The sequence below is a fragment of the Phalaenopsis equestris genome, unplaced genomic scaffold, assembly GCF_001263595.1.
Source record: "Phalaenopsis equestris unplaced genomic scaffold, ASM126359v1 Scaffold000800, whole genome shotgun sequence".
In the NCBI taxonomy this organism is placed as follows: Eukaryota; Viridiplantae; Streptophyta; class Magnoliopsida; order Asparagales; family Orchidaceae; genus Phalaenopsis; species Phalaenopsis equestris.
This window is the reverse complement of record NW_018165240.1, coordinates 848,161-859,676: the sequence shown is the minus strand read 5'-3', so window position 1 is coordinate 859,676 and position 11,516 is coordinate 848,161. Positions and strand designations below refer to the sequence as shown.

The 11,516-nt window shown below is 33.6% G+C and overlaps 2 protein-coding genes across 4 annotated transcripts in view; both read right to left on the bottom strand.

Annotated features, from left to right (window-relative positions):
• Positions 1–660: 660 nt before the first annotated feature.
• On the bottom strand, positions 661–4,835 carry LOC110031328 (protein IQ-DOMAIN 14-like). The gene is given in 7 exon segments (XM_020734476.1): positions 661–1,376; positions 2,340–2,462; positions 3,198–3,437; positions 3,946–4,086; positions 4,089–4,241; positions 4,315–4,446; positions 4,683–4,835. Coding segments are annotated over 6 exon segments (1,299 nt in total). The 5' UTR covers positions 4,390–4,446; positions 4,683–4,835; the 3' UTR covers positions 661–809.
• Positions 4,836–7,690: 2,855 nt separating this feature from the next.
• Positions 7,691–11,516, bottom strand: part of LOC110031290 (probable inactive purple acid phosphatase 16) — a 21,247-nt gene continuing 17,421 nt past the window's right edge. Inside the window, exon 6 of one of the 3 annotated variants that reach the window (XM_020734417.1) lies at positions 7,691–8,344. In XM_020734417.1, coding sequence (XP_020590076.1) covers positions 8,132–8,344 — 213 coding nt within the window. In that variant the 3' untranslated portion in view covers positions 7,691–8,131. The other 2 variants (XM_020734418.1, XM_020734419.1) reach the window with 2 other exon arrangements.

The window sequence follows — 11,516 nt, the reverse complement described above, 5'->3', positions numbered from 1 at the left end:
CCACAAGTAACCGAACAAACCATCCCACCACCCCCACCACAATCTCACAACCACATGCACACCCGTCTTCAAACGAGTCACCTTAAACCACGCCAAATATTAAATCTTACCCATCAAGTCATATCAGAGCCAACCTCCTTGGGTCCAAATGGACATATAACGTATCAAACTAAACTCCGATGAATCCATCTCTCGCTAAAAAGCCCACTTAGTAGCTCAATCCTACAAACAACAACACGGTCTTGAATATACCGACACATTCAGCCCTTCTCACTGTATCACTCGATCACCAATGACCCATTCTTCAATTGCACATTTCCAACTCATTCCTCTACAGTCACCTCAATGAAACCATCTACATGTCCCAACCACAACCACAAGGCTATATCGATCCCAATCATCCAAACCATGCCCTAAAACAAGCTCCAAGCCAATGGTTGGCCACTCTATCCAATAGGGAGAAAAGAAGCCGCGATTGGGGCAGAGACCGATGACGATTCTCTCGGCACGCAGAAGGAAATCGGGCGAGTGGAGGCATTTCGGTGTGGGGCGGTGCAACAGGGAGGAACGATCGGCCTTGGGCGGGCGAGGAAGACGGAAAACAAGACTTCGATTTTGTGTGGGGAGATGGAGCGATCACAGTAGCAAGCTTTTAAATCATTAAAAAACCTGATTTCATACCATTTAAGTTATCCAGCTCTCTGAGAGAAAGCAGTACCAGTCTGCATGAACACAGAACCATAAGCCATGGATGCAACTCACCAAGCAAACAAACACTCATTTTGTTGCAGCAACAACAACATTCATCCTCACCTAAAAGGACTACATTTCCCCCAGCTCACCAATGACCTCTCAGAATCAATACTGAAGTGTTTCGCAGCGCCGGCGCCGCCTCCTCTCACCCTCTGCGATCTCTGAAAATTCAACGGAACCTTCGTCGGCGGCGACGAAAGAAGCTTTTCCGGCGAATCCTTTCTCCCCTGTCTCTGTTTCGGCGTGCTCGCTGATCTGAACTTTGCCATTGTTGAAGCTGTGGATGCCATGTAGCCTGGAAAGTATGGAGAGCTTGAGAAGAAATCATCGTCCTTCCATCGAGCTCGTTCCGCTCGTTCCGACCGGTTGAAAGATCTCCTCCTCCCCTGATACATCAGCTCGAACTCTTCAGCTCTGGAGTTTAAGAAGGCAGGGGAGTCTGAAGCATAAAGGTGCTGGTTTTGAGCAGTTTGATCATGGCATTGTGGAGGTGAGATTTCATGGATGTCTTTATCTTGAGGTTGTGAGTCCAGTCTGCTCCAGTTTGTGTGAAGATTTTTGGTGTTTGATTCGTGATCTGATACTGAGATTGGTGTTGTTGGATTTGCAGAATGTCTTCTTTCCTGAATGGTGGAAATTTTCAGTTGTTACATTTCTACCAACCAAATGTTTCATATGACATCAAAAAGACAATCATGTTATGCACATTTTCATTAGTATGTAAAACTTCAATTTTTTTTATGGGGCATTTACATATGTGTAACCCAATTCTTCTGTATTTACATGTTTTAACACCCATACTTCAATTATTACACATTTAAATCACTGCAATCTTTCATGCCACATCAAAAAAATGGTGGCTTTTATCTTCTAAAATGTGAAATATGCATCTTTCATGCATAGTGAAGGCGGCATGTATGTAAAAATTTAAGTTTATGAGCTAGATAAGTAAATATAAAAGAATTGAGTGGTATGTATGTAAGTCCTCTTATTATTTTTTTTATATTTTTACCATTCAAATCTTTCATATTACATCAAAATAGCACCATGTTAACTTTTAAAAAATGAAATACATCATTTCATGCGCATATCTAACACCTGAATTTGATTTTTTACATTTCTACCACATCTTAGCTTTTCATGTAAGATCAAAAGTATCATTATTATAATTTTTAGAAGTAAAATGAGTCTTTTTCATGCATAGTGAAGTATGTATGTAAGTTTTTTTATTATTTCTAACATTTTTATCACCCAAATCTTTTGGTAACACATCAAGAATGTCAACATGTTAACATCTAAAAAGTGAAATGCATGTTTTCATGCATATCTAACACCTAAATTTTATGTTTTACATTTCCACCACCCAAATCTTTTCACATAACATCAATAATATCACCATGTTAACTTCTAAAAAGTGTGACAGACCTTGTTATGCATAAGGTAAGGTGGCATGTATGTAAAAATTGAAGTTTTGCATGTATGTAAAAATTGAAGTTTAGGCGTTAGATATGTAAATACATAAGAATTGAGTGGTATGTATGCAGATATTGCATTAAATTATGCAAATTTGATGAAAAGTTGCTTACTTGATGAGCGGATGCATAATCCATTGCTCTCTCTCGCTTAAAGGCGGCTTCTTGACGCTTTCTGAGTAATGAAATGATTTCTTCCTTTGACAAGATGCTGCCATTCCAGACTCTGTCACTGTGCTGAAGATATGGATTGAAATATTTGTGAGAAGAATATATAAAAGGAAAATTTGCATACATACCCACACAATTCTTATGCATTTACATATCTAACACCGAAAGTTTGATATTTATACTTATAACACCTTGGTGTCGTAAAATTATGCATGAAAAGATGCATTCTTTTAGAGGCAGGTATTTTTGATGTTATGTTAAAAGTTTGAGAGGTATTCATGTAAATATGAATGTTTAGGTGTGAATGTAAGTACATAAGAATTTTGTGGTATGTATGAGCATTTACATAGATACCACACAATTCCTATGTATTTACATATCTAATACCTAAACCTTACTTTTTGACATTTATACCACTCAAACTTCTCATATCACATTATATATCACCATTTTAACTTCTCAAAAAGTAAATTACACCTTTTCATGCATAGGTAAGTTGGTATGCATGTAAAAATTGAAATTTTGGTGTCAGATATGTAAATACATAAAAAATTTGTGGTATGTAATTCAGCATGATTTGAAGCAGACTTAACAAACAGCTTTTGTTTACAGTGAAAAACTACAAAAAGAGAAACTTCTCTCCAAACATCAACACAACATTATCACATTCTCATGATATATAATATGTCATAGATAACATTGATTTGCTAGATATCTAAATATATAGAATTCGAGCGGTATTTATGTAAATCATCCAGCATAAATAGAATTATGAGAGAAGATTAGAATCTCACGACTTACTTGAGCTTCTCTCTGATCTGTTTCTCCATCTTTCAGAATTTTCAGATGCAAAACATCTTTTGCATCATTTGAATGATGATTGGCGGCTGTTTTTATTCGATTTGCGCGAGCTTGTGATTGAATCTTCATGAGGGATTTGAGACCTTTCAGAGTTATATTTGTTTGGCGCCTCACAGCTTGTCCTCGGATCAGAGCTTGAAGCTTAACCAGACCTTTCAGAGCTCTCAATGCTCTCCTCGCCTGAATTTTTTTACACAATTTGAGTAAATTTGCATAACATTTGAGTATTTACATTTGTACCGCACAATTCTCATGTATTTATTTATATCTTTAACATGTAAATTTTGATGTTTATAAAACTGATAGTAGTGATAGTTTTGATGTGATGTTAAAGATTCAGGTTTTAAGTAAGGAAATATCAAAATTAAATGTGGGATATGTAAATACATAAGAATTGTGCGGTATGTTTGTAAATGATAATAATAAGAAAAATTTATATATTTACCATTCAATTCCTATGTAATTATATATATCATACAAACTTTAAAAAAAAAAGGCATTTTCACACACCCCCAAATATCTAGCACCCAAAACTTCAATTTTTATATTTATATTGCCTAAATCTTAATATACATTTACATGCATAAATAAGCTGGTAAATATGTAAAAAAAAAGGGAAAATTAGTTGTTAGATATATAAATACATAAGAATTGATGAGTGGTATGTATGTATGTTAAGAGAACTTACAAGATAACCCCGAAATGCAATCTGTATCTTAATTGCAGCAACTTCTTGTGTCTTATGATAAGACAGAGTATTTCCGGCGAGCCGAACGACCTGGGCGGCGACCTGAGCGGCGGCGAGAGCGGCCGGGCGCGCGCCGGGCCGCCCGCGGCGGTGGCGACGGCCACCGCAACCGCATGCTTGTTCTGCTCTTCCTCTGCCTCTCTTAACGATCTCAATCTCAGCAGCGAAGGAGGGGGTAAAGCAGGAGAAAACTTCGTCTTCAACCTTCCAAAAAGCCATCTTTTCCTCCTCTCCTTCTGCAAGATTGCAAAAAAAAAATGTCTTTTTTATCTAGTTTCGGATGAATATCAGTGGGAGATTAACAGCCACCTTCTCCTGTTTTGATTGAGTTTCAGAGGTGAGAAATTTCTTTAATCTATCAAGCCAGTTCTTTTTCTTCGCCATGGGAGTCTGATTTCACTAAAAAGTTGGAATTTTTGGTAAGAAGAGATGAATTCAGAGCTAGCAGAAGTTCAGAAAATGGAAATGAATTAGAGAAAATATATCAAAATAGAGAGGAGAATACATGAAAAAGTCCTATTTCATTGCTTCTGCATGCTGCAATAAAAATAAGTCTGGTAAAAATAAATAAATAACAGTAGAGAACACAAATTTACCATCAAATTTAAAAAAAAAAAAAAGTAAAATCTTCATCTTCACTTCAGAGAACTTCAGAACCAGAGAGCTTAATTACTAACCGAAATCTTTCATCACTCCAACAGAGGAATCAATGTGTTCTTCATCCCTTCCTCTCTAGGTCAGATCATCTATTCTATCCATTGGAGAAACCTCAGTGCTTCAAAAGGCTAGCAATGCAGCCTTCTAGACAAAGGAAACAATTTTTTTTTATGATTTTTACCAAAAAGGAAATCATAATTATATACTATTTTATTAAGAAAAAAAAAAGAAAGAAAACAAATGTGGACAAAGATGTACCAAATGGAACTCATCAGGAATTCTGACAACTGTGTTTGATCTGTCACGCTGCAGAGAAGCAGATTGCAGCCAATCGATGTAGCGTTCGACATTCTTTTTAAATTGATTTTGTTCTTTTTAGTGATTCTGGTAAGAAGAAAAAATACCCGTGAAGCTGTTTGGTAGAAATATAGCCGTTACATTTGAACAGTTACAGTTTGACTATGAAGTTTGGATGATTTGATGAAGGAAGTAGGCCTGTCAAAACGGCTAATTGTTCTCGAACAGCTCGTTTTCGGTTTGTTAAAAAGCTCGTGTTCGACTTGTTAATTTTGTTCAATAAGTTAACGAGCCGAACATGAATTAAGATGTGTTCGGCTCATTATATATATATATATATATATTAAGTAGTATTTTAAAAAAAATTTAATTGACTACAAAGCTGCAAAGATTTATAATCAATTAAAATATTGATTAAGAAAATAAAATAGAAATTATTAGATTAGATTTAAATGAAGTTTTAATATAAATAATAATTTTTAAATCTTGCTCAAACCCTTATTATCTTATTTATTATGGCTACATGATTAGGGTTGTTAAAAGGACTCTTTGTTCGTGAACAGCTCGTGTTCGGCTCGTTAAGCAACAAACGAACAAACGAGCCGAACACGAACACATTTTTTAAGCTCGAAATATAAACGAGCCGAACGGCTCGTTTACACCCCTAGAAGGAAGGGATTAAGATTTCTGGTTTATCTCTTTTTTTGGCTGTTAATGTTGAGTCTTAATGACAATTCGAACCAATGACTCAGTTTTTAATCTAAATATTTTATTTTAGCTCTCAAATTAAAATAAATAAATACAGCTAAAATTGATCAATATTAGAACCTAAGTCATTGGTTCGAATTGTGATTTCGGTAAAAACAATTTTTTTAAGGAATAACTAAGGCTATTATACGAGCCTCCAGTCACCCCTGGTGTGCCTAACAATTCGAGTTTCATCTCTTTAAGACTAACTGTGTAGAGGGGATTCGAACCCCCAACCTGAGAGGTCTTATACCGTGAATGCCAACGAATAAGCCGGGGTAAACATCACTCAAAAACAACCAAATCTATTGAATTGTATATAAAAAAAAAAGTTTTTGATTAAAAAAACCTATAAAATTATATATACTAATAAATTTATTTGATAGAAAACTGTACATTCATGCCGTTCTGAACAAACTGAAATTGGACCATTCTTTATCATTCTCATAAAAAAAATAATCTTAACGGACGGCTGAGATTAAAAGTGGCCCTTGATGAAAGTGATGTATCGGCGGATGAAATAATCTAAGTAGAGAGCATAGAAATCTCTATCAAATGATTAAAAAGTTCTGCCATAAAGTCTGACCATTTTGCCGACAGATGCATGTGCTCCACGAGAAGAAAGAAGGGGCCAAATTGTGAAAAGTCAAAAAGATTTATGGTAGATTTGTAAATTCATTATAATGCCTCTCTTTAGAAATATTGCATCAGGACATTAAAAAATAAAATAAAATCTGTCCGTTAACACAAATGAATATTCCTCTTGTGTTATTCAGGTGTTATTATGTACATGTGTTATTGTGCGTTATTCAGGTGTTATTGATATGTTATTGTGTTATTATAACGCTGGAAATATTCACATAACACAATAACACATGAATAACATGAAATAGCATGAGGGAATATTCCCCTGTGTTATCGGGCCGATTTTTTTTTTATGTACCTCCACGTGACGTGATTTCATTGGACTCCACATGTAACTCTACGTGCGGAGTCCTGATGCAATAATTTTTCCTTAAGAAATAGGTACAATCTTAAATTGGTGGAAAAAGATGGGGGATTTTTTTTTTGTTTTTTGAATGATTTACATACATACATATTGCTAATTTTCATATATTATTATGTTGAGGAGTAATAATCATCAAAATAAGCTTATTAAATCCTAAATATGTTTTTAAAATTTTATTTTTTATCATATTATAAACTCTTGAACTAATTTGACTCAATGTAAATACTCGGAGATTATTTTTGACATTTTACACAATCTTATTATTTACATATCTAACACCTTATTTGATATTTATATTTATAATTATTTGGTGTTAAAACCTATGCATATAAATATATATCATTCATTTAAAAGAAGTTATTAATAGTAATATTTTTTATGTAATGTCGAATATTCGTATGATATGTGTTTGAATATTAAAATTTTAAGTGTTAGATATGTAAAGAGATAAGAATTGTGTTGTTAATGCCCAAAAATTATCAGGGAAATTTAAAAGCTCGGCACAAAATTCTTCAGTATATATCCCATGCCTAAACATTCATATTTACAAACATAATATTTTCGTGTTTTTTTTAATTTTTTAAAATTAAGAATGGTCAGAGACTATTATACGAGCCCCCAGCCACTCTCATGTGTGTGACCATTCGAGCACCGCTTTTATTACAGGCAAACTGACCAAATGGGGATTCGAACATGTGACATGAGGGGACTTACGACCTTCAAAGAAACTGTTCTACCAACAGGTCACGGCTGACAGCACAATATTTTTGTGATTTAAACCTATGCATAAAAAGATGTATTTCATTTTTAAAAAGTGGTATTGTACTATTTTTTACGTGAAATTAAAAATTAGGTGTTATATATATATATATTTATAACACCATCCCCCAAAATTTTATTAAAAAGCTATAAAATATATTCCCACCACCCACCCTTTATTTAAAGAAAATATGAATTACCTTCAACATACCCCAAGAAAAAAGTGCAAATTCTAACATAATGTTCCTTTGCCCCACATCAACATTTTCCTTCACACAAGTATCATTACATACATACCATCCAATTCCTATAAATTCATACATCAAACCTCTAAACTTTCACTTTTTTACATCCATACAATCCAAATCTTTCATACCACATCAACAATACTATCATTTTAACTTTTAAAAATTGAAAAAATACATTTTCATGCATATATGTATAGGTGGGTATACATGTAAATCTTCCTAAAATAAAATGAGTCCCAAGGTGCAAAAATATAACTTCCAACTGATGTCATCTTCACTCTCAAATGAGAGACAAATACTGCCGTACCTGAATTACTCCGCTCTCCTCAAAACACCGTAGCGCATTGATTGAAAATAAAATGAAGAACTTTAATATATCGGATTCGAATGTTGCAAGAGAAGAAGCAACTCAGTAACTGAGTTGAACATAGCTGTGATTAGTGCCATCTTCCATTCTAATCCAAGACTGAAGGGAGAATGGTTCTTCATTGATCTCAAGAATTCTGGAACCACGCGGCCATGTTCCATAGCCACCATACCCGCTGTGACGAGCAAAGCAGAGCCAGAGCTGCTCATGGGGACAGCACCAATCCAGCCCATGATTGTGCCCTACAAACACTGCCTGCATAATGTATATCAAGGCATAAACATTCAACATTTTCACAATTTTTTTTATAAAGATGCATTTTGATGAAGAAAATACAAGCCTTTATCCCACTAAGTAGGGATGGCTACACGAATCCTTTTTCTCCATTGTGTACTCTTGAGTGTCATATTTTCATTTAATTCTAATAAATTAAGATCATTTTGTATACAATACAATCTGCCCGAGCCTAGAGTTTTCTCCATACTTGGGCAGATTGTATGTATAAATTAAGATCATTTTTATATTTTCAGCACATATTTTTCTCCATTGTCTACCTCTGCCTTCCTTCAGATAAATCGAATCTAAAACATCTACTCTCCTAATTGGATCATCAGATGATAGATGTTCAATATAACCAAACCATCTAATACGACTTTCTCTAATCTTGTCTGTCACTGGAGCAACACCAACCCTTTCACCAATAGTTTTTATAAGTATGAAATATGAATAAAAATGAATCTATGCATTATATATACATATATATACCTTAACTTGTTTTTCAGCTAATGAGCTGAAAATATTTTTCAAATTAAGGCCTGTTTATTGAGGAGCTGGTTAGCATCAAAAACAAATTAACTTTTTTTTATGAACACTCAAAATAATTAAATTTCGAGTGTCTTTTAAAAAAAATTGTCTAAATTTTAAAAATTTAAAATAAAAAAATACGAAAAAGTACATCAAAAAATATATAATTTAAAACAAAAGTAAAAACAAAAAAAAAAAAGACAAAATTGATCTCAAACTGATCCTTAAAGAATTAGCAAATATGAGCTAAGTTTTACAAACATCTGGTCTTTTTTGACAGCCCTATGCACGCTAGAAGAGCAGGTAACATAATAATGTTTTTTTGGATGTTAGTCATCAAAGGATTGTTTGATGCTTCACACGATGACTTCAGCAAACCTAGACTTTTCTCCTTTTACAAGTACAGGAAGGCAGTGTAAATGCCAAAATAAATTATATATCTATGTGTGTGTCTGCGCGCGCGAGCGCATACCATGGCCTCTTGGTTAGCAGGATTCTCTGTAAGTCCCCTCAGGTCAAGGGTTAATAGCACATAACGTGGGTTTCTCACCATAGGGCCTAGCGTATTAGGAAACGGTATTTGGGCTTCTGCCAAATACAGATTCTTTTATAAGAATCTGTGTGTGTGTGTGTGTGTGAGTGTGATAATAATAAAAAAAGTATATGCGATAGATAATAAGATAGCATGATGTCATGCATCGCAGAGATAGAAGCCAAAGGACTTCACAAGGCTTAAACTTTTCATGACACTTGCACATGGTTTGGATGAATCAATAGAACCCAAAAGCAAATAATTATAATGAGTAGGATTCATTTGCAATTTTGGACGACATTGATAATTGTCTACAATCAAGGGAGATTTCACTAGCATGATTTTAAGAACTTTTTCTTTTTTTTTGATTAAAGTAGATTACTTTGTTTAATTATGCCAGGCCCATAAGAAGGAAAATTTACATACACACCACTTAATTTTTATGTAATTCCAAATCTAACTAAACTTAAACTTTTACCTATGCATGAAAAGGTGTATTTCAATTTTTGGTAGGTAAAATAGTGGTATTTTTTATGTGATATGAAAGATTTTGATGGTATAAATGTAAAAAGTAAAGTTTAGGTGTGTTTTGGGCATGTAAATGCTTTTACTTGTTTGTAAAGTAAAAAACAAATCAGCTTTTTTTATTAACACTCAAAATAATTAAATTTCGAGTGTCTTTTAAAATAAATTGACTAATTTTTAAAAATTTAAAATAAAAAATATGAAAAAGTACATCAAATAAATATAAAATTTAAAAAGTAAAGTAAAAAACAAAATTGATCTCAAACTGGTCCTTAAAGAATTAGCAAATATGAGTTAAGTTTTACAAACATCTGGCCTTTTTTGACAGCCCCATGCACGCTAGAAGAGCAGGTAACACAATAATGTTTTTTGGGATGTTAGTCATCAAAGGATTGGTTGGTGCTTCACAAGATGACTTCAGCAAACCTAGAGTTTTCTCCTTTTACAAGTACAGGAAGGCAGTGTAGCTGCCAAAATAAATTATATATATGTGTGTCTGATAATAATAAAAAACAATATATGCGATAGATAATAAGATAGCATGATGGCATGCATCGCAGATATAGAGGACAAAGGACTTCACAAGGCGTAAACTTTTCATGACAATTGCACATGGTTTGGATGAATCTATAGAAACCAAAAGCAAATAATCATAATGAGTAGGATTCATTTGCAATTTTGAACAAAGTTGATAATTGTCTACAATCAAGGGAGATTTCACTAGCATGATTTTGCGAACAAAATTTTGAAATCAATCCTGATGGAAAATTTTGATATGGATATCATGATTTATTTATTTATTTATTTGAGATTAAAGTAGATTACCTGGTTTAAAGATGCCAGACCTAAAAAACCATAGTGGCCTTTAATAAAGAAGGAAAATTTACATACACGCCACTTAATTTTTATGTAATTCCAAATCTAACAACTAAACTTCAATTTTTAAATACATATCACCTTACCCATGCATGAAAAGGCGTATTTCAATTTTTAGAAGTTAAAATAGTGGTATTTTTTGTGTGATACGAAAGATTTGGATGGTATGAATGTAAAAATTAAAGTTTAGGTGTTTTAGTTATGTAAATACTTCGGAATTGGGTGGTATGTATGCAAATGCCCAATATAGAAAGCTAGGGATGGGTCCTGCTTGAGAAGTTTGTAAAATAAATCTACCTAACATTGTGTTCCTTACAGGACTACAACTAGAAGCTTTGGTAGAAGAATCAGTAGGCCCATGTAAATTCTGCTTTTGAGAGGAGGGAATTCATGAGATGTGTGTTTAAACGTTTTACAACTCTACCCCGTTTTATTAATAGAAAATGCAATCCTAGCGGCAATTATTTGCTTAAAGAAAGCCTTCTCAACTCAAATGTGCAAAAAGCAATGGTTTTTATGGAAGTCAATAAATTAAAAGATGGCATAGTTAATTAAGTTTTATAGCACAAAAAGTTTTGTGGTCTGATATTTATGATAGTAGAGTTTTATTTCGCCTTAAGCCCCAAACTGTGTCGAAAGATACCTATGTATTTACATATTTAACACCTAAAGTTCAATTTTTACATATAT